The sequence below is a fragment of the Rhinolophus sinicus genome, linkage group LG05 (assembly GCF_036562045.2).
Source record: "Rhinolophus sinicus isolate RSC01 linkage group LG05, ASM3656204v1, whole genome shotgun sequence".
NCBI classification, from domain to species: Eukaryota; Metazoa; Chordata; class Mammalia; order Chiroptera; family Rhinolophidae; genus Rhinolophus; species Rhinolophus sinicus.
In genome coordinates, this window is record NC_133755.1 from 156,583,710 (window position 1) to 156,611,699 (window position 27,990).

A 27,990-nucleotide genomic window follows, 5' to 3' on the forward strand; every position below is an offset into this window, starting at 1 on the left:
GTTGTTTAACTTCCTAGCATCTCTGTGAGATAATGAGAGATTCTGGCATTTATCTATTGTTTGTCCCTTCCACTGGAATATAAGTTAGATTAAAAAAAAAAAAGGCAGAGATTGTGTTTATCTTCATCACAGCGAAATCCCTAGCACCTACCACAGTGTCAGTTCAGAGAAGGCTTTCAATAAATATTTTTGAATACGTAAATAGATAAAACCATGTCTTCTATTTTTTTTTTTAAAGGTAAATGTGTCTACTACACCACAAAAATGGATCAGGAGGTATGCAAGTTGCACAACAGAAATTCTCTCACTTTAAACAACAGCATGGATTTTACAGGAAGTCGGAGAAACCCTTTCCCTATCATATAACAAGCACTCCTATGAGGTCACCTGTTCTAGGAATGGATGCTAATAGGAATATGTTTAAAAAAAACAAACAAAAAACAAACAAATGTAGAACTGTCACAGAGACATTAAGGGAAATGAACAATGTTATACCAAGCACTGTTTATAAATCCAGATCATAATTGAAAGCATGTTACAAAAAATGGAAGTCTCAAGTAATGTTATTCTTGTACCTTCCATACAAACAAAATTTTTAGAAGAGCTGAAGGCCAGGAAATGATAGTTCTTACATGGTAGGTGGGAATTTTGCCTTTCAACAAGAAAATCTCAGGACACAGATAAGGCATATATTTTACAAACTGAATTTATAGTTATTGTATATACTGAATCATCTTTATATTATTTTAACCATATCAATTATTTCCCTTAAGCATATAATTTCTTACCCTGTTAATATAAAAAGGTACATTCACAGAATCAGTGCATTTAGAACGGAAAGTAAACAGAGGAAACAGCAGACCCAGAGTCAATAACATCTTAAGGCTCAGTTTGGTCACTTAAAAACACAAACTTTTTCTGATTTTCAACTACTCTTCTGAACTTAATGCTTCTAATCTGGCTTGTCCTGCAAGCCAGATTTGAAGGGCAATAGTGAATGTGGCACAACACAGATCATCCAAAAACATGTGGACACTTCCAGGATGCTGGTATAGGGTTCATGGAATTCTGTGCACAAAGTTAAGAAAACTTTTCACTTTGCCACTTTAATGTTCAAGGTAAGGCACCTCCATCTCCAAACCTTGTATCAATCCCAGATACTCAAGGCTTGATTTCATCAGACAAGAGAGCAGTTCGTTCCGCCTCTGTGCCAAGGGTATTTGGAACTTTCACCCTACATGGAAGGGAAGAAAAGAAGAACCTCAACATTTCTCACCTTAAAAAAACTCAGTACCTACATCTCTACCCAACTATCTCTTTAAATGTGTCCACCAAGTCCTGAGGCTCAGAGTGCCCAGAAATCTGATGACTGGAAGAATGGAGGTAAATGGTACTTCTTTTTCATTCCCACAGGCCATCTTTTAAAGGAAGAGAAAAGCTCAAGAGTTGACCATACCTTCTTCTTCTCCTTGAGTACTCCAGCAGATAAAACAAGCCCATCATTAATCCCTTTTAACACAATTAAAGGTACTGGTTAGTGTCAATTCTCCAAGTCACATTTTTCTACAAGCGTAAGGAAAATAAACATAAAAGACTGATTACTCACACTTGTCAGCGCCCACAGACCTTGTATAGCTGCTGCCCATTCAAAACCAATTTTCTCATACAGAAATCCACCCAGCGTTGGTCCTACAATAGCACTAAGAATGAAAAGAGGAAAGGGTACTAAGTAGTGCAAAAAAAGAGTTCCTTCCTAAAGGCTGCATGATCTCTCAGTCATTGGTCTTCAATAATTTGGAACTATAAAGAAAAATGGCAATTCTTGGACATAGCATTGGGTATAAGAAAATCATTCAACCTAACCTGATAATGACGATGCTTAAGTTTTTAAACAACTAGAAAATTGTAACAGCTTTTAAAAAGTGGGTGCATTATACGACAAGATGATAAGCATTCAAAAGGATCTTTATATTATTCTCTCTACTCTTCTCAGTATTTGTATGAAAAATAACAAGTCAGTACATACGAGTATTTATGGGTATCTACATTGTCAGCATACCGTTACCACTGGTATAGCAGAAAGTGAAAAATCAGTAAACAAAGGTATACTTTTTAAAAACTGAGATATGCTGATAAAGGAACTTAAAACTACCATTGTTATACGACAGAGTATATGGGGCGAGTTTGATTAGATGGTAAAACTGCTGGTGTAATCAATGATCTCGGAGTCAGAAGGTGTAGGTTAAGACTGGTTTTGCCTGAAATGAATTATGCGCCTTCAGGCAACTCATCTGTCTCAGTGTCTCAACTTCTTCATCTGTAAAATCTGTTCCATCTTACAGGTGTGAATGGAATGTGATGGCTACTCACCCAACTGACCACATTGCACTGAACAGACCTGACACCAGCGCCAGTGTACTTAATCCTTCTTCAAATCCATTTTCACTGCAAAGAGAGATAAGAGGTATCTGTGATTAAAAGGGAAACCTGCGTGAAAGAAAAGAGTTATGTATCACAGATTTAAGGTAAACCAGGGATAATCTGGACAAAACCAATAGCAAGAACACTCCATTCCTAAGATTAAAAGCTAATCTAATTTGAAGTAATTTTCATACCGATGTTTACTTCATGGTTTTCTAAAAACAATTTTACTGCATATATAAGAAATGATATCAAGAAGCACAACCCATCTGCACTAAATGCTCAGAAAAATATATGATTTACAAAGAAATTCTTAAAATGAGAAGAACATATAAAGAGAACAATGAGCAACTTTCAGGAAATACAGGGATAGTCCCTTATTTCTGTGAGAGTTGTTGAATTGACACAGCCTAATTACAAATATTCTCCTTAAAGTTCACTTTGAAATGAACTTCCTCCAGTTTATTTTGTGTTCTTCATCACTATGCCCATTAAACAAAAGACCAATGGCCAAGTGACAAACGCCTGGGGTGATATTATGATTTATAATAAGAAAAATACATTTGGTCTTAGTTTCCATTTCTGGCACAGAGCCCCTAAAACCCTTGACATTTCCTAACTGATGAAAGCAATAAAAGTCTTTTGTTACATTAATGAGGTGACTTTTGGAAAACACCTGTTACCATAGGCAGAAAGAACAGGGTATGCTGGGAAAAAGAGGGAGGAAGGGAAGAATAGAGGAGGAGATAAGGTCATTTTTAAGAAAAGGTGCAGCTACAGCTCATTGTAATAGAGTATAATACTATTAGTATTGTGGGCAGGGAAAAATCTCTAGCCCCTGTGTGGAAAAACCTCCACCCCGTGTCATCATGCCAGTTCCAACAGGGCCAAATAAAAACAAGGGAATCCCAGGTCCCCACAGGAAGGAGTGATCAGCAAAGACCCGCTCTGGGAATGCCTGCAACACTATCCCTGAATATTTTGTGTCCTCATTCGAATAATCCTAAATTTCTTTGTTCTTCGGTGCAGTTGCCAGTTTTCCTGGTCTGCCCATGCCCATCATTTTGGGAGTGTATTCTCTTTCTTTCTTTTGATAAATTCTCTGCTTGTTTGGCTGTGTTCACATGGCTTACTTCTACATTCTGGAATGCCTTCCTGCGATGATATAAGAACGCTTTCATTCTCCTTTAACACACCTAAGGATGGGAGCTATTGGCCAGGAGAGCCGTTATTAGAGGATTGGAACTTTCAGCACACACACACACACACACACACACCCTTCCCCACACTGCCCACTTCCTGGGAGTGGGGAGTCCCGGCTGGAGGTTGAGTCAAATACCAATGGCCACTAATTTAATTAATCATGCCTATGTAATGAAGCCTCCATAAAAACCCAAAAACAGGGTCCTGGTTGGTGAACCAGAATGCTTACACAAACCACTGTGCAGGGCCCCAAACTCCATGGAGACAGAGGCTCCTTTGTTCAGGGCCTCACCCCAAGTATGTCTTCATGTGGTTGTTCATTCTTACCCTTTATTGTCCTTTGTAATAAACTGTATTCTAATGAGTAAACTGGTTTCCTAACTTCCGTGAGCTCCTCTAGCAAATTAATCAAACCCAAGCAAGGGGTCATGGAAACCTCTGATTTAGCCAGTTGGTCAGGAGTACAGGTGATAAGTTGGACTTGTGGGGACAGTCTTGTGGGACTGAGCCCCTAACCTGTAAAATCTGATGGTATCTCTGGGTTGACAGTGTCAGAACTGAGTTGAATTGTAGTACATCTGGCTGGTGAGAGAATGGCCTGGTGGTATGGAAACCCCACTCATTGGAGTTGGTTCTAGACTCATTTTACCTGGTCACTCTATGCTCTTGCATGGTCTTCCTCCATGGGACAGAAACAATGCTGATGCTTTTCTATTTTGCTTTGGCTTTTTAAAAGTGTATCTGTACAGAGGCATAAACCAAGCAAAGCCTCTATCCACAACCCATATTGCCTATTACTGTGTTAATACTACTCTATATTATCACTTATATCATTACATTATTGCATAGACTATTTATATCACAATAGTATGTGACACGAAATCATGAAGATTTAGTATTGTGAAAAAAATATCCAACATCCTACAAAACTGAGAAATTCAAGAAAGCCTGTGATGTTCACTGCTATTCAAAATACAGCTCTTCAAGCAATGAAAGTGACTTACTATGCACAACTGAGAATCTCCGGAAAAGTTGGAATTATGCTCATGCCAGCAGAGATGCCATTTATGACTAATATCAGCACCAACAGCCAAAGCTGACTGAAAAAGAGTTTTGGAGGAAAAAAAAAATTAGCATTTTAAGAGACACAAAGCTTCATACTACGGAGGGCAGGCAGGCTCAGAGAAGTTCCTCTCACAGGTTCCAGGCCTAGTCTCATCCTTATTTCCCATCTGATCCCATTTCATTCTGTGACAGCATCCTTGAGTTCCTCCTATTTGGGGTGGGGTCAGTTCATCCTGATACCTCAATGTCTTTGGTCACATATAGCACATGCCTAGAGTCAGCCTGCCTTTTTATCACCATACACAATCCTTCCAAAATTGGTGACAATGCCAGTGCTAATGTTTCTTCAATTGACTCAAAAATGGCATAGAAAGGCAACGGTAAGTGACAGGACACTAACATGTGTATCATGTCGGGCACGATGCCAGTTACTGAACGTCCATTACCCTGAATCCTTGCAGCATCTGTGTGATTTTAAAAAATGATTAAAGCAGACAATTTAGCTGATAAAAACACACTTTATTTAACACTGTGAAGTGGACAATCTCCTTTTGGAGAACTGCAAGATAGAGAGGAAGGCAGGAAATTTTCATAGGATAAAGAGTAAATGAGGAAGAGGAAAAGAATATGTATCTGATTGGCTGGGGCCACACTGCCAACTCTGGGGTGAGAAGGCCTAGGGCTGGCTTAGTGTTTGGGTTTGGCTGACTGGATAGACTGCATTTCTGGTCAAGGACAGCATTTACAGGTAATACAGGGAAGGGGCATGAGGACTATTTGTTTACAAAAGAAGAACTGGGAGGAGAGTTCAGGCAGACGTGAATCAGTCACACAGAACAAACCTGCCGAAGCTACCCAGTAAAGAGATTCCATTATAATGGCCATTCTTATAATTAAACCTATTACACACTAGCCACAGGCTGTACCTTACAAAGGGCAAAGGTAAACCTGCCCCTATTCTTCTTGTACCTCGCACAAGTTTTCCATGGAAACAAGAAACACACGTAAACCCTACCCCAACGGGAGGGGGGTCTCTCTCTCACTAGTGAGTACAGACCGCCACTCTGTGGGGGGGGCCTTTCCTTTCCTACTTACTCTCTGTTAAATAAACTGACTTTCACTTTAAACTCTTTGTTGGTTCATGTCTGAGTTCTTTCCTATGTGAAACATAGAACCTTCTTGGCCCAGGACTTGAGTCCCCACTTCAGAGGATTTGCTCTGCCAGTATTATAGGGACACAAAAGTTATCTAAGGTTTGTTTGGCTGATGTAGCCCCCCAGGCAGGAGCAGCTTCTTGGGCCCTGAAAGTTATTTCAACAGTATTATTATCAACTCTCTCTTGTAGATTTTAAAAAAAAGAAGAAGAAAAGGAAAAAACCTGAAGCTCTTGGAAATTATGTGATTTACCCAAGTTCACATATCTAGTAAATGACAAAGCCAGGATGTAAACCTAAATCTGAAGGACTCTGAAACCCTTTCTCTTTCCATATTGTGCTTTATCCCAGAAGTACTTGAAAATGTCTAAGAAGCTTACTTTATTTAGCAAATAAATTATATTAAGCAAGCTTTAATGAGCAGCTACTACATGCTAAGGATGATAAAGAAAAAAAAATTGTCCTCTGCTTCAAGAAGTAAGGAAGAGGAATAGTAAAAACAAAACATCTTCTAAGAACTATCAACTACAGGCAGGTGGCAACTGCTGTTTTAAAAATAAAGTACAAACAAATGTGCCATTGAAACACAAAGGAAAAAATAAGCACATTTCTCATTTGATACAGATTTATGCATTGCCGTTTGCTTGTACCACTGCTAACTTGTAATATGGTAAAATACCGTCAATCTAACAAACAATTCAATATAATCCTAAATCAAATTAATTACTTCAATAATAAGGCTCAAAATACTAAGCCATACCAGTGTGACACTAAAATTTAAAAAAAAAAAAAAAAATCCCTAATGCTAGTCAGTCAAAAATACAGAAGAAAAACAATTACCTTTTAATGTGCAAGACTGGGGCAGGTCCTAACAGCATGTAGCACACTGCTGTGGTTAAGTTCCCCAAAACCAGAAACCACTTTCTTAGATGCTGGTAAAGAAAGGGACAAAAGAAACTCTTAGAACCCTCTGTAATCAAAGAATATAAAAAAATCCCTGAGGAACATAAATCATGATCTTTAAAGAATCCAAATACATTGAAGAAAACAAATGTTTACATTTAAAATATGTAGATGGTAAACACAACAAAAGCAAGGACAATGTCCTCCAAGACAGGGACTGCAAAAGGAGTCCTTGGAAAGGGAGTGCATTGAGGAGTTTGCACATGACGAACTCTTTCAAATAGAACAATTTCAAAAGCAGTCATTGCTTTTGAGGAACGAGTAGGTAAAACACCTAGAAAACTCACATTATTAAAAAGTACCCAATCAAATTATTCCTTATAAACTACAAGGATGCAGGCTAACAATTATAGGTGCACAGGCTGCTCAGTTATATAAGACTATGTCTTAAAACCACGTTCCAAACACTGTTTAAGACACTTGCTTTTTGTCACCTGGGTAATTTAGTAATCTCCATGTAATGTAGGTCTTGATAAATTCATATGCAAATGCAACGAAGAAAAGAAATGCTAAAAATAAGCACAAAAGCCATGGAACCTTGGGACTTGGCTAACAGTACTAGTTCTGTATACTAGTCATCTGGACTGGACAGCGTAGCCCTGGTTAGAGGAGAACTGAAGGGCTTTTCTGTCAGGATAGCTTGTGGAACAGCCAACGCATGCTGACGTGGCCGATCCTTTCCCTCTCACAGAAAGCTAGATTATCTCAATTCTCAATTTGATCAAGTCCTAACCACCTTTGGACTCTGCCCTATTTATTAAAGTCAACCTTTTTTTTTTTTTTTTTTTTTTGCATCAAGAGAGCTTTTTCCTTTAGAAAGTCTAATGCAGTAGTTTTTCAACAGTTTTAACACAAGATTCCGCTTTTCCCAGGTGAAGCAATTAATGGTGAATATGCTCAGGGTGATGGCATGTTGAAAGTCACTGGAACCTACAGTAGTACCTCTCCGTTAGCTCAAAAAATTGAATAAATTAGAACTTAAATGTTCTTACCACCCCCCAAAAAAAAGATAAATAGGTGGGGTGATGGATATGTTAATTAAGTAGATGGATGGAATCCTTTCACGATATAGCATATCTATCTCAAATCACCATGGTGTACACTTTAAATATCTTACAATTTTGTCAACACTATTTCAATAAAACTGAAATTAAAAAAAGTGGATATGTCCATTTTAATCAATGGACCTCTAGAGTTCTAGAGGTACAAACGGAAAAAACCACTGGCCTAAATATACAAAAGCATTCTTAAATATAAATTAAGTGTACATACTGGCATTTTATCACTTAGTAGACCAAAGAGTGGTGAAGAAATGGCATAGGACAGCGCCAAACCCAGGAAGACCAGTCCCACATGTCCAGCTGGTAAATTAAACTGTAAAAGAAATTCTGTATTAAAGTTACATTTTTAAAATAAGTATCTATCTTCTGTCTCCTATTTCTTCAATTCTTATCTACCATGAGTCTACTAATTACACTCAGCATCCTTCCTAATTTTTTATCTTACTTTTATAAATGGATTGCTTTTTCTCTATGAGGGAAACAAAAAATCTAACCAGAGGTCAGAAGTCCTAGATCTTTTGCTTTGTAGTGTTTGACATAATTTTGCTTCTATGAATCACAGCTTTTTACTTGTAAACCAGTGCTTTGCAAACTGTTGTGTGCATAAATACCTGGCGAACTTGTTAAAAGAGGTTCTTGGAAACTAGCCCTAGAATTTCTGATTCAAAAGTCTGGACTGGGCCTGAGAATATGCATTTCTAACAAGCAAGCGGGTAAATACTGACTGTCCACAGATTGAATGCATTAGTATAAAAAACACTGATGACATTATCTGTTCTATCCATCTCAAAGGGATATTAATCCCTAATCAAAGAATTCAATGCTATGACACATTGTGAAAAGCTTTGGAAACAGTTAGCTACCACATAACTCTGATACTGTCACTCCATCAAGATGATAAAAATGCCTTTGATATCTGAGTTGTTCTCATTTTCCTTAATTTCCTTAACTAAGGCCATGGGATTTCTTTATGAGTCAGTATACATTTTAACAAGTTTATGACAAATACTAATTTATGCTCAAAATTAATCCTTTAAAGACACAAGCAAGATACAAACGTCAGATATGTCTTCTTTTGATGTTACAACTCGAGGAAGGCAGGGCGGAACTCTCCCTACTCTAAAAGGCTGGGTGACCAATGACTACATAGCAAACCATCAATTCAAACAACTGATAAGTCAGAAGAAAAATAACAAGATAAAAAAAGTGATAGGAAAATACATTTCTAAAGATTTCTTATGAGATAGACATGAGTGACTTGGGTTTACCAGAGATTGATTACAGTTTTTTTCCATTGTTTAGACACAACTTCCCGTGGACAGAAAAACGACTTTTAAAGATACACATTGTTGATGTAAATGTGTCACCACACACATGTTTTTCTTGTGTGTTACCTCCTAGATGCTCACTGCTTTAGCATGATAGTCTATTATTCTCTAAACCTTGGGCCGGGCATTAAAATTACAGTCCCCCAGATTAAGCTTATCTTTTTGAGTAGTTCACATACCCCAAACTGTCTTTAGTGACTTCAAGGAATTGTGTTTCTGGTAACTGTGCTTTTTCAATTCCAGTGCCTCACATAAAGTCAGTGTGGGCCGCAATCGACAAATTTCTGCCTTTATAGACACACATTAATTCTCCAATATAATTAACAACCAGCCTTGGTAATACACTTTATTGCATTATCACTAATCTTTTTCAAAAATATCTAAGAACAATTTTCTATGACATCAAACTTTTAGAATTCAGTATTTATTTTTCAGCTCTAAACAATGGAGAAGTTCTTGGTTCCTCTCTCCCATCCCAGACCAATATAGTCCATAGTCATTCAGTTATATGCAATAGCCTAAAAAGTAAGTGGACTCAGAGGGGATCTGGTAGAAAAGAAGGATACCTTCCATTAAATGAGCCAATGAGTATCCCAAACTCCCCACTGGAATGAAAACAAATAGAGGAAAAGTGTTCTTATTAAGCATCCGGGATGATACACAAGCCAGACATATGATGACTTGAGTTTGGCCTTGGAAAGAAGAAGACCAACGGTGGGGCCACTTAGTGAAAAGTTTCTTTCATTTTTACTGAATCAGATTCCTAGTTATAGGGACATCACAGATGAAGGTACAGGCTACCTCAGTGTGCTGTTCCCATTCAGCCCCCTTCTCCCAGCCACTCAGAGAACTGTTCACAAAGCATGGCCCAGGAGCAAGTAATTATGTCCACCTTTAACAATGCAGAGCTCTTTAGCAATCAAGTGACTTACCTTCTCCAAAACAAAAAGAGACAGGGTAGGATCAAGGAAGCCAAAACAAGCGCTGAGCGAGTTGATGACAAAGGAGATAAGGGCAACCTTGGGGAGAGTGATGAGTTTCCAGAATGAGGGGTTACCTGGATTAGACTCTTCCGGCAAAAATGAAAAAAAAAAAAAAAAAATTAGAGTAATTAAAATCACTTAACTTTATCATTTAACCTGTTTTGAAAATTAAAATTAGTAAGGCCATCTTTGTCTGGTACTCAAAATAACTGCACCTCTGAGAGTGCCTAAAATTGTATATTACTTATATTTGCATATCAGTTATTCAAACCTAGAGGCCATATTCAGTTTTCTTAAAAAATAATGTCTCACATTCAAAGAAATCAACCAGAATCTGAGTGTGAGGAGAAGAAGAGGTCTTAGGTTATAGGTTATAATCCAGAAGCAAGTGAGACCTTCCCCAGGCGGAATAGAGAACATGTAGTTTAATTTGGTGCACGGAAAAAGCCAGAAGCTTTATCAAGGAACAATGAATGAGTGCTGAAGAGGAACCTCAGTTAGTCAAAGAACACGGGACGATTTTTTTTTCCTGCCGGCAAAGAAAACACTGGATTGAAAGTGGTGCTACTGAATCATGTGAATTACACTTAGCATTGAAGGTCAGTTGAGCACCAAACTACCTTCCCACTATTCCCCCAGCTTCTTCACTGTTCCCAGCACCAGGCATGGCTGTTTCCAGGCCTCCAGTCATAGCCTAGGACTCCTTTCTTTTCCCCTGCTAGTTTTTCAAATTCTACACACTCTGTAAATTCTGGCTCTGACCCTAATTATTCCACACATTTTATCTTTCTCTGGTTTCCTGCTGAACTTCAAGTCTATACCATATATTTTAGCACCTGAACTATATTTCATTTTACATTGTTTACTATTTTTCAGTGGCTTTCCTATTTTCCGATTAATTTAGTGAACAGAATCTTTGCTGAGCCAGGTACCATGCAAAATGCAGGGGAGAACAAACCCCAGACCCTGTCCTCATAGAGAAGTTACAGTAAAACGTGGAGAGAGCCAGGAAGGTACCTATTGGAGCACATAAGCGTTTCCATTAAAAACAAAACAAAACAAAAAACAACAAGAAACGCTGTATAGGAGAAAAGGCTTTCCAAAAGTGATATCTAAGTGGGTGCCTAAAAGATGAGTTTGACATAGGCAAATAAAGGAGAAAGAAAGAATAATCCAGGCATATGGTTCCAGGAATGGCACATTCCAAGAAGTGAGGAAAAACTATTGTGTTTGAGGGAGTGAAGGTAGAGAAGCAAAGCTGGAGGATGGAGCTTGGGGTAGAGACACCTATGTAATGGGGGAGATCAGACTGCAGAACAGCATACTGATCAGATTATGCAGGACTTTCTGAACTATGCTAAGAAACCTGAGCAATCACTAAGGATTTCACACAGGAATGAGTTCAGGTCTGGGGTTTAAAGGGACCTCTCTGTGGCCTGGTGGAGAATGGAGACAAGAGCCTGTCGCCGCGATCCAGGCCAGAGGTGATATTAGCAGAGTTTGGACGAGGAAGCTCTTTGCGAGTCAAGATCAGCTCGCCTATATCCCCATTTCTTCTCTAGTACCCACCATGGTTTATTACCAGTAAATTCCAGTTGAATAATGATCCAGTATGGAGCAAAGTACAAAAAAAGCACAAAGAGTGGTTCAACTATTTTAAGTGCTGTATTTAGGCTTTGTCAGGATACAAGGGATAAAGGGAAACCGTGGTGTTCGTTTCTTGATTTTCAGTCAAATCTTCAACCGTAAACCAAATCACAGCACAGCTCAGGACGGTCCACTACAGGAACAGCAGCGTGTAATGGGACTTAGGAAGAGAACAGACACCACCGTGTGGCGCAGTGGGGTAGTGCCACCAGGGAGGCGGGGGTGGACTTTGCATTATATGTTAAAGATGTTTATTAGTCCCCTTTAAGATATAAGATACAAAAGATCAACTTTAATCACTTACGTTTATTGGGCATATAAAAGGTATTATGGATTTATGGTGTAAGACAAGGTATTATGGCATAAATGTTCCCCTTCTCTAAATCCAAAGTGGAAAAAGGAGTTATCAAAATAATACATAAAAATGTCCATGAAAACAAACATACTGAATTTAATTAAGCTGTTGAAAAAGCTCAAGTAATAAAAACTTAGGGTGATATCTGCTTCAAGAGACACATGGCAGAATCGCCTGGGGCGCTTTTCCAAGCTACTCAGGTACTCTCTCTGCTCCCCCAATCTGATATACTCTTCTAAGAGGGATGTGGCTCCATGGTTGGTAATGCCTGCCAAATAAGCTACTAGTAGAGATGGGGAGTGGGGAAGGATGTGGGGTATCCCTCGGGTGTAAGGGGGGCAGGAAAAATACTGAGCACTGCAGCACAACTTACTCAGCATTTAGTCCAATGATTGAGAACATTCAGAAAAATTTCCCAAAAGAGGTAATACAAATGAAGTTTTGAAGGATATGTACGAGTTACATAGTTGGAGGGGGAAATATTCCAGCTCATGTGACTCCTCTGCTAAAATCTAACAACAGCGCTTAATGGCTTTCAGGAAAAAAGCTCACATTTTATAAATGTAGGGATTTTTAATAAGAGGATTAACGTCCATGACTGTGCTTTAAAAACATTTCTTTAGAGCAGTACAGAAAAGGGGACTTGGAGAGCAGATATAAAGGATGAGGGAGAGGGCGGAACCAAAGCTGACATAGCTACCCAAAGCTAAAGCCACACTGTGCATGGGTCTAGAAGGAGGTAAAGCAGTGGAGTAGAACACAAAATTCTGCCAATATCATCAAAATAAAGGATTTAATTTTCTATCTTCTACTTACAAGCCCTCCTAAACAATAATTTTAAAAAGCACTCCTTAATGGCAACATTTAGATCAGTATTTACAGCTTTAACATGATCAATCTTAGATATTTTTACACCAGTTTTTTCCATTCAATCTCACTAGGATCTTTCTGTACATAAACGGCAAGTTTGTCAAACCATTTTGTTCATAAAAAAAATACAGTTAGCTGGGACTTTGTTAAGTTCAGTGAAGATGCAGGGAAATTTTAATTGGGGAATAACAGAAATGAAGAGAAATAAGTACCAAGCAACTAGGCTGATGGCAATTAGAGGGGGCTGCAAAATATACCAATCTGTGGAGGTAAAGGGAGGAAATAAGAAGAGCAGGCCAGGACTCCGGGATAACAGATGTTGGGACCAGCCCAGCACCTAATCACAGATGTTCTAAATACCATGTCCTACTGTTAGTAATCAAAATCTTTTTTCCTTAAATGGTGTGGTAAAGCGCGTTCACAAAACTCTTTCCCCTGCTGCATGAAAATCTGACCTGGGGTTAGTTTCTTAGTCATCAGCCAAGTGCTCATGTTTGAACCAAGTCTGAGCACCGCCCAGAATGCAGGACTATGGAAACGGTCCTTGTTAAGGTGTTACGGGTGTTAGAAAGAGGACAGGCACCGCTGTGTTTCAGGGTGATGGTGCACCTGTAGCAACCATCTCTAGCTCTCTCGTCTCCAGCGAACTCTCTAGCTCTGTTCCCCTAGTAATCTGATAAGGGTAAAATGCCAAGCACGTTACTAGGCCATCTTGCTCATAATAAAAATGACCCTGACCTGGTAAATTTCATCTGTACAGAAGGAACTACAAACAAACCACAAACACCGGATGGGGTATTTGTGCATCCCTGAGCGTGCTGACTTGCACCCCGGATGTCCTTCGTGGAGACCCTGGCAGCTATACCCATGGAGTTGTTACAGGATAGGTTAACGTCTATGGGGCATGAAGCTTTGAAGCCAGGATGACTCTCATTACTGCCTGATGTGGCCCTGTGTCCTTGCACCTCGGGTGTGTCACACAGAGAGCTGCAAGGGCCTCTGGGAAGGAAGGTGCAACTTTGCTCTCCTGTCTTTGATAACCTTGCAAGAAGGTTGGTGCCATGTGTGGTGCATGGTAACTTGTCATTCCGAATATTTAACTAAATCCAAGATTACGTCCAGTTGGCACTGCATTTGGTGACGTTTTATGATCAGAAATGAAATATTTGCTAGTCTAAAGGTCAGAAAGAATTTATGATACATAGAAATTCATATAAACTAATTACATATAAACATCTATAGCAACGTTTCTAAAAAGAGAATCAGTTCTTTCACAGTGCTCTTCAAATCTATTATTGATTATGTAAAATAAAAATGAGTATATGTTAAATTGGTCTCCAACAAAGGCATACAAATACTTAAATTTAAGAACCTTAAAATGAATAATAAATGTGGTCTTACCATAATTAGGTAGAATACACATGTTGAGTGGTACCATCAGCAAAGTTATGCCTCCCAGGAGAATAAAAGGCACCTCATAGCCAAAGGATTGATACAACAAGCCACCTAGAGGAGGCCCTAGCACGAGTCCTAGTCCAGAAAATATCTCAAGACTTCCCTAAAAATGGGGAAAAGAGAGCTGAGTTAATATATTTTGTTTGAAAAATTAACAAATAAAAATTTAATGGGCACTATCTGAAAACAATTCTATGCATCTCACAATTTACACACACACACACTTGCCAAGACAGACCCAAAATTTAAACATACATATTGAAATCCTATAAGTACTAAAAAAATAAAATACGGGAGTTTTTCATTTTTTAATTCCTATGGTGGGGAAGGTTTTCTAATTATGACACAAAAACTCAGAAAACACAAAAGAAAAGATTGATAAATCTGATTACATGAAAACAGGAAAAACAATGAATGGCAAAACACATCAAAAGACAAATGAAGAATAGAGAAAAAACAGTGATAAAGGACTAATTTCCCAAATATATCAAGAGATATATTTTATCAATGTGGAAAAAAAAAAGAAAAACTTAATAGGGAAATGGGCAAATGCTATAAATAGACTGTTGACACATAAAACAAAATACAAAGCTCTTAGGCATATAAAAAGAAGCTCACCCTCACTTTTAAACAAAATTAACATGTAAAGCATAAGATACCAAGATTCACCTATCACCCATCAAACTCTTTATGCTGCCAAGAATGTGAGAAAAGAAGCACTCTTGTGCGTTGCTGGTGAGTGAATATTGGAGGGCAATTTGGCAAATTGATGACTGTAAATGCACACATTCTCTGACCAAGAATGCCACTTCCGGGAGATTATAGGGATAGACATAAAGATGTGATATGGTATACGCGTATGTACAAGCTTATGTCTGAAGCACTATTTGCAATAGCAAAGGATGTAAACAATCTAAATATTCATCAACGTACGTAAAGTAGGTTATAGCCATACAGTGAAGTACTATACAGCCATTAAAGAGAAGCAAAGTAAGAAACTTTTCATATTTAGGTACAGGATGATCTCCAAGATGATTCCATCGTTAGTGTAATCAGCAAGACTGAACAGTGGAGAGAGTATGCTACCATTAATGTAAAGAAAATGTAGGGAATCATGCTGTCTTTCAGTGTGTGTATATGTATGTGTGTGTGTACGTAGGTACATGTGTGTACATTAATACATGGAATCCCTTTGGAAGAAAACTGTAATATCTGCTGCCTTCTGGAAGAGTAATGCTGGACTGGGTGCCTGGACAACAGGTGTCTATGAAGGCTGAGGAATGGTAACATATAGAATATATTCACTGTACCCTATATTTTCTTTTGTAACTTTTGAATTTTGTATCATGTAAAACTCTTTTTTTGTTCAAGTTAAGATAAACAAAACAGTGCTATGAAAAAAGTTCGCTGTTACAGAACTCTTACAAAAGTTGCACCATTTTAAATCACTCTGGGAGCTTTAAACAAAAAAACTGTGACTTGCAACCTTATATCCTTAGACCTCACAGGAGACACAAAAGTAGTCTATTAATTAACGTTCAATGTTTCGTAAAGAACATAGGAATTCTACATTTAATCGTGACAAGGTCATCCAGACAAACTGCCATGTTAGGTATGTTATCTTTTGGCTGCAGTTTTATACAGAAACTTGGTATGCCAATACTGGTTTCCCCTGCTGGTCAGAAAATCCCTTGGACTGTTGGATCATAGTTTAGATCATCATCACAGGAATTTCATAGCAGCACTTTCCAGAATGTTCCACAGAACACAAGTTTTTTAAGAGTCAAAACTGGTTCTATAGTCAAATTGAGTTTTGGAACATTAAATAAAGTATCTCTACAATAGAATTTCTCAGAGCCTTAACTCACTAATGTGAACTGGACAGCATATGTACACTCCGAACATGTTTAGCCACAAAACCTTGTTTTACAGAGAAGTCTTCTGAACCCTTCTTGAGAAGTATATTTCTGGGAAATGTAAACAGTATACCTGTCACAATGGCCACCAGTGCACACCAAATGGCTAAAGAACCTAAAATGAACCTATATACACAGGGTGCCAAAAACATGTATACACATTTTAAGAAAGGAAAAAAAAGCTATTAAAATTACGCTGATGGTAACCACTTTGAGCACCTCCTGTAACTGCAGAAATCAAACGTGACTTGTATTCATCTTCTGTTATCGGTATACATTGAATATTACAATTTTAATAGTTTTTTCGTTTCTTAAAATGTGTATACATTTTTTGGCACCTCTGTATGTATAGGCTTAATAAAAAGTTGGAATATTATCTGTCTACATAGCAAATAATTATTTGATAGTCAAAAGTTCCAAAATATAGTATTAATATGGGTAAATGAGGGAGTCCTTGGAACTAAGCTGATTAGACCCAAGGTCTAGAGGACAATTATATGCTCTGAGGTGACATTTGGTCCGCTGTGCAGACCCGGGTCCTTCAGGGATGCACAGGTCCAAGTAGAGAGCTATGGGAGCGCCTGCCGGTTGTCAGGGAGGCAGCAGCCAAGAGCTGGGACAGGAATTTGGCATATCACTAACACCACAGGCCTAGGCACCGAGGCAATATATGAGAATGTACATCAATACCATGCTACCAGGGTCTGGGTTTTTATGGCAAAAGAGGATGCTCCTCAGACAGACAACACAGAAGAAGCTATGGACTTCAAGCTGATCTCTTAAGATCCCTTCCATGAGTCTGGGGAAAGTGGAGGAAGGACTCTAGTATAAATCAAGTGTTTGGCCATTAAAGATAGCTCTTTTCTAAAGTATAGGAGAGCTTCAGGCTGCAGACCCCCCAATCTAGGCTACAGAGAGAACAAAATACTACTACAGAGCAAAATACTACTAGAGAGATTAAAAAAAAAAAAAAGTCGTATACAGAATATTTGGCTTGGACCACATTTACCTATTAAACTGCCCATCAGGGGATTCTAAGCCCAGGAAGAGACCTATGTAAGACTAATGGTACAATTTTTGACAGCCTGGTGCTGGAAGTACAAATTAGAGCAAAAGGTAACAAACACAGATTGCAGAAAAAAGTGGGGCTAGTAAAATGGACCCCGGCTTTAACTTGGAAGGTAAAAAAAATATTTTAGCACACATTAAAAGGAAAATAGGAAAAAATTATAAACTACGTACCAATACCGTGCCCACATTATTTGGAAAAGTCTTTGCGAGGATAGCAAAAGATGCAGTTATTCCTGCAGCAAAGCTTATTGCATCTGCTACTCTCACCAGAAAACACATAGCAATAAATATTGGTCCTTCTGGAACTTGGTCCAATAAACTAAAAGAGAATAAATAAGATAATTTTTAAATGCCAGGTTGGTTTTTATTTTTTTTTTCCTTTTAACTGTACTCACTGAATAGAGTAGAACCTCATCCATAGTTATTAGAATAAATCTCTTTAGAATATGAATTTTTTTAAAGTTGCTTTGTTATATACTTTGAGTAGGAAAAACAATATTTTTTTTAGTAATAATTTGAGGCATAATGACAACTTAGTTGCCCTTTTCTGCTGACATAATTGATACCTTAAATAATACTAAATAGGCCTTTTGAAATATGTAGGTAGAATCACTCTGACAAAAACCAATATCCCCCCTGTACCCCGCCATGGGGCTCAAACCCTCAAAAAAAAGACTGAATGCAGAAAACAGAAGACCCCCCCACACACACACACACACAGTTTTAAAAACATTTACTTTGATAGGAAGGTTTTCCTGTGTTTACTTCATCATAACCTTATCAAACTCTTATCACTCCTCTGTTTCCCAAGAACTTGCATAAGCTCTTCCATATGATTTGCCACTGTGCTGCTGGTTTAAGGACACTAAGTTTAAGAATTGTCATAGCTAATTTGCCTCTGCCACTTACTGTCCATTTTTTTTGAAGTAGCAGTAGGGGAAACCATTCTGCTCCCATGCTTAGAAGTGAGCACGTGACTGAGGCCTGGCCAATCACAGCATTCTCTTCCCCTGGCTACAGTGACCTTGATGCAGGGATGGGTCATCAACAAAGATCAGGCCAGTGGGACTCCATTCTGTGAATCTACAGAAGCCTTAGGAAAATGGCATTCTTAGATGGGACCTGCTGGGGCCACCTTGCCACCACAAGGGGAGTTTATCCCAGAACAAAGCATAAGAAAAGGAAAACAGAACCATGAACTTGAGAAAGACTTCTGAGGACATTATCTTAACATATGTTTCCTGATGTTCTTCAGCTAATTCTCTAGGTAAGAAATTCTCTTTCTTAAGCCAAAAAATTTCTGTGATTCAGAAATGCGAGTTAAGTTTCCATCACTCACAGTCACAGGAGCCCTAAGGAATAGATTCAGTGGCCAGCTTATCGGTGATTCCCTAAAGGACTCTTTTCTTAAGATCAGTGTCACTCGTCCTATTTCCTACATCACCCAACTCCCTTCACTGTTAGTCACATGCCAGGCACTCAAAAATCAGTGGTACTGACAGACGTAAAGAATCCATTAACATTTTAAACTGAAGACAAATTATAAAGCTTCTAGACATAGACATATCAGAACATGGCTTACCCAAAGAGAATCGTAACTCCTCCTGAGACAAACAGTCCTGCTACAAACATAAATTTTGCTCCAATATGTACAAGCTATAATAAAGAAATCACAAAGAAAAATGGTAAACTGATGATTGCTACAAGTAATACTGAAATAAACAAATCCATTGTATCAGAAAATATATAATTTGAGGAAAATATGAACAGTTACTATAATGATAATTCTTTAATAGAATAAAAACATGTATTCCTTACAAATATGAAAAGTTAAAAATCAATTAACCCTAAGAATAGAACTGTCAACAATGGCACAATTCATACAAATAATGGTGGTTATTTCTGTATCATTATAAATTCTAGCGTAATAAAGTAGAATAACTCATTACATAATTTTTTTAAATTAAAATGTACGTATGAACTTTAATACTTACACATTTTCCAAATACCAAAGATGCCAGCAATTGAGACAAAGCATAACATCCAAAGATCATACCGATAACTGTATTGCTGGCTTTTTTCTTTTCAGCCTTTAAAGAAATGGAAAAGAAAACCGTATTTGAAAGACAAATTAGCATCAATGTGGAAAAATGGAGATATTAGATCAGCGCATCATCATCTTGTAACATTTATCTGTGTAGCAATTTCAAAAATTATTCTAAAATAAACAGACAGAAGAAGGGAAACTGTACTAAACCTAGTCTTTGACATGCAAATAATACACTCACCATGTTTATAAAGAATTGTTAGCTTTATGATCTTGAGAAACAACAAAGTTAGGGGCATCACTCTTCCTGATTTCAAAAATAAATTACATGTGAGGTGTATAAATGTCTAATCATTATGTTGTTTTGTACACCTGAAATTAATAAAAAAAAATTACCAACCTGTAGTAATTAAAACAGTATGGCACTGGCATAACTACAGACAGATTAATGGAACAGAATAGAGAGCCCAGAAATAAACCCACACACATATGGTCAATTGATTTTTCCCAAAAGTGCTAAGGACACACAATGGGCAAAATGCAGCCTCTTTAAGAAATGGTATTGAAAAAAACTAGATATCCATATAAAAAAAAGAATGAAATTGGACCCCTGTCTTACAGCATTCACAAAATCAACTCAAAACAAATTAAAGACTTAAACATAAGACTTGAAACCACTGAACTCCTCAAACTAAAAACAGGGAAGGTACTTCTCGACATTGGTCTTGGCAATGATTTCTAGATTTGACACCAAAAGTACAGACAACAAAATCAAAAGTAGAGAAATGGGACAAGATAAACTAAAAAGCTTCTTTATAGCAAAGGAAACAACCAACAGAGTGAAAAGGCAATCTACACAATGGGAGAAAATATTTGCAAACCATCTATTAGATAAGGGGTTAATATTCAAAATATAAAAATCTCCTATAACTGAATAACAAAAAAACCAAAGAACCTGATTGAAAAATGGGTAAAGGACTTGAATAGTCATTTCTCTAAAGAAGACACACAAATGGCCATCAGGTATATGGAAAGGTGCTCAAGGTCAATAATCATCAGGAAAATGCAGGTTAAAATCACAGTAAGATATCATCTAACACCTGTTAGGATGGTTATTACTGAATAAACAAGAGATAAAAAGTGTTAGTGAGGTTGTGAAGAAATTGGAACCCGTATACCCTGTTGTTGGGAATGCAGACTGGTGCAACCATTATGGAAAAGTTAGAAGGGTCCTCAAAACATTAAAAATAGAACTACCACATAATCCAGCAATCAATCCATCTGCTAAGAATTGAAAGCAGTGTCTCAAAGAGATATTTACAGCCCCATGTTCACTACAGCATTATTCACAATAGCTAAGATATAGAAAAACCCGGATTTCGACTGACAGATAAATGGATAAAGAAAATGTAGCATATACTGTTGCCTTACAGCTGCCAAACCGTTTGTTCCCCCACACTTTTCCCAGGATTTCACAAGGGAGTGCCTTGGCAAACTGAGGCCCAATGGAGAGATATCAGAAAAGCTCGGGGAAGTCTCAGCAAACTGAGATCCGATGGGATTATATTGGTCCCTCCCCTTCAAACGATTCCTTGGAGATGTGCGTGTGTGAAGGCAAAGTACAAGCTGGAACACAATGGGAACTTTTGGAAAGACAGCCAGCAGGCTACTAACACACAGATCTTGAGATTAACAATCTTTCACCTCTTTAGAAGTTTACCAATAAAAACTACACATTGGCCCGATTTGGGGCTCAGTCCTTGAGGCTTGAGACCCTTGTCCCCGCTTGCACTCTAATCTTGGCTACTGTCTTTTCTTAGCCCTGCGCCGCCCTTCTCGCTTCCCACAGCTCGTGTAGTGCTGGACGCGATAATATACATCCATTGAAACATTACTCAGCTTGAAAAAAGAAGGAAATCCTGGTATTTGCAACAACATGGATGACCCTTGAGGAAATTGTGTTAAGTGAAATAGGCCAGACACAGAACAAATACTACATGATTCCACTTATGTGATATATACCTAAAATAGACTCAGAAGCAGAGAATAAAATGGTGGTTATCAGGAGCTTCAGGGAGGGGGTAGTGGGGGAATTATTGCTCATTGGATATGAAATTTCTGTTAAGCAAGATGAGCTCATGTTGTATTGTTACCACACAAAAAAAGGGGGGGGGAGGGAGGAAGGAAAAGAAAGAAGAAAAAAGAAACCCACAAAAGAATGCAAGGGAATTTTTGTAGGTGGTGGATATGTTTAATATCTTGATTGCGGTGATGATATCACAGGTGTATGTGTATGTCCAAACTCATTAAGATGGCTATATTAAATGTGTGCAAATTTTTGTATATTAATTATACGTCAATAAATCCCCCAAATCCCTAAAAAAGGACTATTGGCTTTGAAGGGCAAAAAGTCAGAATTAGAGAGCATGAGAGAGTATAAACAAAAGCAAAAAAATCTTAGCTGAGGAAATTTGGGCTTTATTTCACCCACGGAATTGAGCAAAAAGCTGATCTTGACATACTTTATGTTATCTGTGAGGTAATAGAAAATATATGGGTCTCTGCCCTTGGTTCCTGGTACTGTTTCTGATATTAATACCAACTACCTGGCAGTTTAGAGAAGCCAAAGTTTTCTTTCCTGACATCATCCATGCAGATAAAATATACTTCCCTCTGTCACCAGCATTCTACATTTTCCCCAAACACCTACCCATCAATTATATCTTAATGTCGATAGCCTATTCTATCAGTGCGTTCCTAAATTTGCTACAGATGATAGAGTATTTATTCTAAATCTACTTCTTTTGAGCTCCAAATGCTACTATTAGTTGTGACGTACAACCGAATTCATGTATACAAACAGAAGATTTGGAGAACTTTTTAAAACCCTGGAAATGTGAATCCTTGCATCAGTTTCTAGCTATAGCCACTTAAGGAGTTAAAATATGAGTTTAATTTCTTTAAGGTCGGATGAGCAGCTTGGAATACCGTGAAGTGTAAAGCCTGAGCTACACAATTCTCTATCTTCTTAGGCTATCAGTGCTCGTTTATTGAGCATCTTCTATGTGTGAGGCATTGTACCAGGAGCCAGGAGAGAATATTTATGATTGGAAGATCCAATTTAGAGTCATCCTTTCACCAGAGCTCCAGCTCTTTGGCAAATAACTTTACTCTTAATATAGAAAAGCATGTGCACGCACAAACGCTTCTACACCCTTTAAAATCCATTCTCTACGACAGCCATAATCCCATTTCTTTACCTTTTCTCCCTAACGACAATTTTAAGTTAAAAATTTATACCATTGATTCCCACGTAATGTTACAATCATCATTCAATCTTTGTCTTCTTCAAAAATGTTCATTTCATGTCAGACTGTGTCTCTTTAAATAAACCCTATTTCTCATTACATTATACCACAGGAAACTGGATAGGTGAACTCTTATTCTCAGCTCAACTTTAGGAAGGGCCCCCTTACTCCAGGAAGTCCCCCCTGATATGCACTCTTTAAGCACCTGGTGGCGGGAGAGAGTGGAGAGGTTGAACCTACAGCAGTAATTACTTGGGCAAGATTTAAGTCCATAATTCTATGGGATCCAGAATTAGCCGTTCCCCAACCGTGACTAATAACCACATGAGATAATGGTATGCAGACAAGAGAGAATTCATGATAAAAGATATCTTTAATGGCATCCTTGCCAAAGGCTGTGCTCTATGTAGGCTGGAGCATGAAGTCGATATTTCTACTATACAAAGGTCAGGTAGTGTTATGAGTTGAATTGTGTTCCTCCAACTTCACATGTTGAAGTCCTAACTCCCAGTACCTCAGAATGTGACCTTATTTGAGGAGAGAGCCTTTCACAGTCAAGTTGAAATTAGGTCAGTAGGTAGGATCTAACCCAAAATAATTTGTGTCTTTATAAAAAGGGGAAGTTTGGACACAGAGATATGCATAGAGGAAAGACCACATGAAGAGACACAGGGAGCACTCAGCTACCAACAAACCAAGGAGAGAGGCCTGGAACTGAACCTTCCCTTAGAGGCCTCAGGAGGAGCCGACACCTTGCTCCGGACAGCTAGCCTCCAGAATTGTGAGACCGTACATTTCTGTTGTTTATGACACCTAGTATGTGGTACTCTGTCATGACAATCCTAGCAAACTAAAACAGGTACCTCAAAGGAGTCAATTAAGATGTGATGAGACAAGTGAAGAGTTAACAGGCTTGGAAGCTGGCAGGAGCGAGCTTAAACATTAACCACTTGGCTCTGATCCCCTGGCTCCCGCTGCACCTGCAGGCTATAAGCTACTCACATCCATCATAGGTGGGGACAGAACAGTTCCCAATTGCAACAGCAACCCCCTGCAAGCTTACATCCATGGTAGATGGAAACAGGACAGTCCTCAGGAGAAGACAATTTTAACAGCTTTAGTAAGAAATGAAAAGGAAGAGCCCACTCTTCATATCTACGCCTTTTAAAGTCAGAATGTTCTCTTCCAGGCCTCTATTCTTCTTTCCTTCAGCCTTCCCTCCTATGAGCAAAAAACTCAATCAAAAACTTAAAAACAAAACAAACAAACAAACAAACAAACAAACAAAAAACCACAAGCTCACAGCCTGGTTTTCTTTTGTCTATATTCCACTAAGAAGAAACTAAAGTTAGTTGTGCTGACTGAGTTCCAGCTGAGCTGGCAAATATACCAGTTCTCCTCTGTCTTAATTCCATAGGCTCCCACCCATCATTTTTTCCCAAAACCACACATCTGGCCAGACTCCTGTGTCTCGCTCAAACATCTCTGATGACTTCTCACTGAATAAACCTTTGCCACGCACTGAAGGATGCCTGCATTCTAACTCCAACCTGCCTCCTCGATCCTCTGCCTCCTTTCAGACCTCACTCCACCCCAGGTTGTCTGCTGCTGGCCAAGAACTGTGCTAATCTGTGACTATCTCGAGCTGTTTCCTAGAACACCACTGCCTCTTGTTCACCACAGGAACTACCATTTCTCAACACCCACCTTTGATTTATCCTGTGAAGTCCCTTGCAGTACCATGCCTTCTTCTCTTTTCCCCCCCATCCCCACCACAGCAAAATTAACCCTTCCTCTTAGAGTCTCATAACATTTTGGACATCTTTTTCTTTAAGGATGTCCAAATACTGTGTAATTTCCTCTTCATATTTTTTCACTCCCAATGGACAGATAAGAGAGGGACATGTTCTTGACCTTGTTTCTGCCCTAGCATCCCCAGCTTAGCGTACTCTAGAGTGGGACGTCGTTAACCTTCCACTCCCATTCAGTGAACAGAATTGGATTGGGCCACTCACTCAACTTCTGAGTCAGTTTCTTCATTTGAAGCATGGTTAAGATTTTCACTGCTCTGCCTATGCTATGGAGTAGCTAAATACGGGTATGTGGGAAAGTACATGGAAAACTAAACAGCAGCGCGTGGGTGCAGAGTCGGATTGTTCTTTAGCAGAAAAGCCACTGTTATTCCCTTTTGTCACACACAGAATGGAAGACTTCATGTGATCAAAGCAGAGGACTGAGAGGGGCCAGTGCATTGAGTTGAGACTTTGCAAAGAACACGAAGTATAAAACCCATAGGCATATTATTTCCACTCAGCCAAGCCAGCACCATTCCTTTCATACTGTATCCTATCAACATCCAGATTCCCAGCAGATTCTCTAGATGTCATTTATTCCCTTTAAGCCTGTGCCATTATCTATAGACCCTAACACCATATAAAAGACTATGACTAGAAGGAGCCAGTCAAAAATAATCCTTGGCACAAACATAGCCTCTAGATTCCACAAGAAAATTCAAATCAGAAAAGGGAATTTAGTGGACCATGGCTTCTTAATTCCAAAATATTAATAAACCAAACTCCAGGAAACAGAGTGACTGTCTTAACATAGATCTTTTGCAGTAACATTAAAATCTCAATTACTCAGTGCAGCCTCCTTTTTCTCAATTGCAGAAGCCAAATAAAAATTAATCAAACTCCATGGTAAGCAAAGTAATCCTCAGAAGGTCAATCATATTTAGGTGAATTACATACCAAGATGATGTTTTTTCTGGCTGAATTTTCTTTTTCTGGTATCAAATATTCTTTAAGAAGTCTTCTGTTTGCTAAAGTTTTATACATCATCTTTACTATATGCAGATCTTTACATTTTCTATATTTTAGAACAAAATAACTCAAAAGGCTTTTTTAAAATTAAGAGTTCATGAGGTTATAAAAAAAGTCTCACCTCCTTGGGGAAAAAGGGTCCAAGGATAGAATAGGACATCATAGAACCTAAGTTAAGGGAACCTGCGGATATCAATACAAAAAGCTGTTCTCTGGAAAGCCGGCTGGGTGTCTCTCTTGCACTTCCTGGAGGGCCATCACCTTAAATGCAAACACACTACAATTACCAGTATGTAATTCGAACTACTGATTGAAGTACATAAATGTTACTTCTGTGCACAGACGATACACTCTAAAAATAACATTTGCAGAACCTAAGGCTATTTTCAATATAGCACATTTGATCATAACAATTCTGATACATCACTGCAATTTTGAAAACATCATTTTCATTTACATATTCCGTTAGAATTTCAGTGCAGAATTTATCAAACCATCTAATCTGTTTTCCGTCCACTATAAGGCTTATTTCTTTCACGTTTAATACATTCGTTCAAGAAGAATGGGGGAACAGGGTGGTCTCCAAAGGGTAATGCTCATTGAAGCATAATGTAGTTTCTCCCGTTACTATCGGTAGCTTCATGTGCTGCAAGGCCTCTGTGGGGACAGAGCCAGGAGCGCAGTCTCCAGGCTCTCGGCCTCACGTGGAAAGGTGCTGGCTCAGGTAGTAAATGGTCATCAGCTGTGATTGGATGGCCATCAGCTGTGGCTAGTTGGCTGTCAGCTGTAACCAGTGAGCCATTAGGCATTAATATAACTGCCGAGGCTATGCTAGCAGAAAATGGGGGGCTAGCAAGAAGATGGTGGCTGAGCTAGCAAGCGAGACTGGTGCAGGAAGACCCCTTGTTGGGGTGCAGGTGGATGTTTGCTTCCTGTGTCTCCAACCCAGCCACCAGGGAGACTATAGTGGTATGGCTCCCCTACCTATTGCTCTGTGGGTGTTCCTTTTGTCCTCACCATGTCCTGGGTTCTTATGTGGGGAGCGGAGCTGAGACCCCACATGACACCCCACGTTGCAGCCTCAATGTTTTAAGCGTGTCATGTTAGCTGTTTAAGCATTTTAGGGCAGTACGGAAGTTGAAAGAAGTGTAAGTAGGAGAAAACAAACTAAAGCATTCAATTGACAAATTAATACAATGGCATGCTCCTGAAAATACAAGTCCCACAAATCCGTAAATCAATATATATTTTTTTACGCAAATGATTGATCTTTCATCGATTAATTTAATACTCATTCCCAGGGCTAAACTTTAAGACACCAGGTCGATTACTCAGTTTCAAGTATCCAGCAAATCTATCAGCCATTTTTTAACGAAATGGTTTGGAGAAAAAAGAAATTTAAGAAACAAAAACATGGGTCGCTCTATTTTTCAGTTTGTCATTGCAGAAAAATCTGTGCACATGAGGACGTCTTAAGAATCTTTGTAAAAATGTGCAGTAGATGAGGAAGGAAACAAGAGAGTTAAAAAGGGTGGGACTACAGTGAGGACTCAAAATGCAATGCTGTCTGACGGCATATTATTTGAATGCACTCTTAAACACACAGTACTTAAACGTGGAGCTACAGATCCCTAGTTCCATACTTCACCCCTTTCAGAGAGGAAAGAAACGTTGACCGGAACCCCACGGCCAGGCCCCCGTCTTTTCCAACGCCTTGGAAACAAACCAAGCTAAAGCTAATTCAATCGTCGATAAAGGCACAGGACCCAAGCCAAAGAGGCGCGTCTGGCAGTGCCGCTCTCGGTTACCTCCTGGGGGGCGTGGGCCCTCGGGGTCCCCTGCCACGTCCATGAGCACAGCGCGGACTCCGGCGACGCACCTCGCGGGTCCAAGTTCTCGCCCTGGGACTCGACCTCCAGCGGGAGGACAAGCAGATAAGCAGGAGGAGAGTACTCAGCCGGGCCCGCACCCGCAGTTACCGGCTGGCAGCGCTCTGCCTGCGGGAGGCTCCTGGCAGCCTCCAAGGACTCCTTGGCGCTTGGACAGAAGGGGCGGGGCCTTTTTTTTTCTTTTTTAAAGACACAGGTTATTATCAACATTCACCACCTCGGATATGATGTACTTTTTCATTCTGTATGAGAAAAAATAAAATGAAAGTAGAAGAAACAAGTCTATATTACATAGAATTGAACCCTCTACCTTAAATGGGTAAAGGTGATTCCTCCTAGAAGTAAGAAAGGAAGCATATGAGGACACAAAACATAGACCTCACCTAAACTGAAAGATACAAATGTGAATTAGAAAATTAGGCTCACACCGAC

At 38.9% G+C, this 27,990-nt stretch overlaps 1 protein-coding gene across 2 annotated transcripts; it reads right to left on the reverse strand.

Annotated features, from left to right (window-relative positions):
• Nucleotides 1-489: 489 nt before the first annotated feature.
• SLC18B1 (solute carrier family 18 member B1) lies at nt 490-27,702 on the reverse strand. Of its 2 annotated transcripts, XM_019732747.2 has the most exons (14): nt 27,478-27,702; nt 25,791-25,930; nt 19,487-19,582; nt 19,075-19,148; nt 17,664-17,811; nt 14,452-14,608; nt 10,128-10,264; nt 8,079-8,180; nt 6,684-6,775; nt 4,629-4,724; nt 2,371-2,445; nt 1,607-1,700; nt 1,457-1,509; nt 490-1,234 (listed from the first exon to the last, which is right to left on the reverse strand). In XM_019732747.2, exons 1-14 carry the CDS (start codon nt 27,518-27,520, stop codon nt 1,162-1,164), a joined length of 1,380 nt encoding a protein of 459 aa, XP_019588306.2. In that variant the 5' UTR covers nt 27,521-27,702; the 3' UTR covers nt 490-1,161. The 2 variants fall into 2 exon arrangements, with proteins under 2 accessions (XP_019588306.2, XP_074189701.1); XM_074333600.1 differs by lacking the exons at nt 25,791-25,930; nt 27,478-27,702 and adding an exon at nt 19,781-19,907 and having other exon boundaries at nt 1,022-1,234.
• Nucleotides 27,703-27,990: the final 288 nt, after the last annotated feature.

What these genes read in the sequence shown, in the direction of transcription:
- SLC18B1 (XM_019732747.2), bottom strand. Translation starts at nt 27,520, where the DNA reads ATGGACGTGGCAGGGGACCCCGAGGGCCCACGCCCCCCAGGAG. An exon ending in AGTGCAATGTGGTCAGTTGG is followed by an intron (nt 1,701 to 2,370) that starts GTGAGTAGCCAT and finishes TTTCATTCTTAG; the next exon opens with TGCTATTGTAGGACCAACGC. An exon ending in TACTCAAGGAGAAGAAGAAG is followed by an intron (nt 1,235 to 1,456) that starts GTATGGTCAACT and finishes CCTTCCATGTAG; the next exon opens with GGTGAAAGTTCCAAATACCC.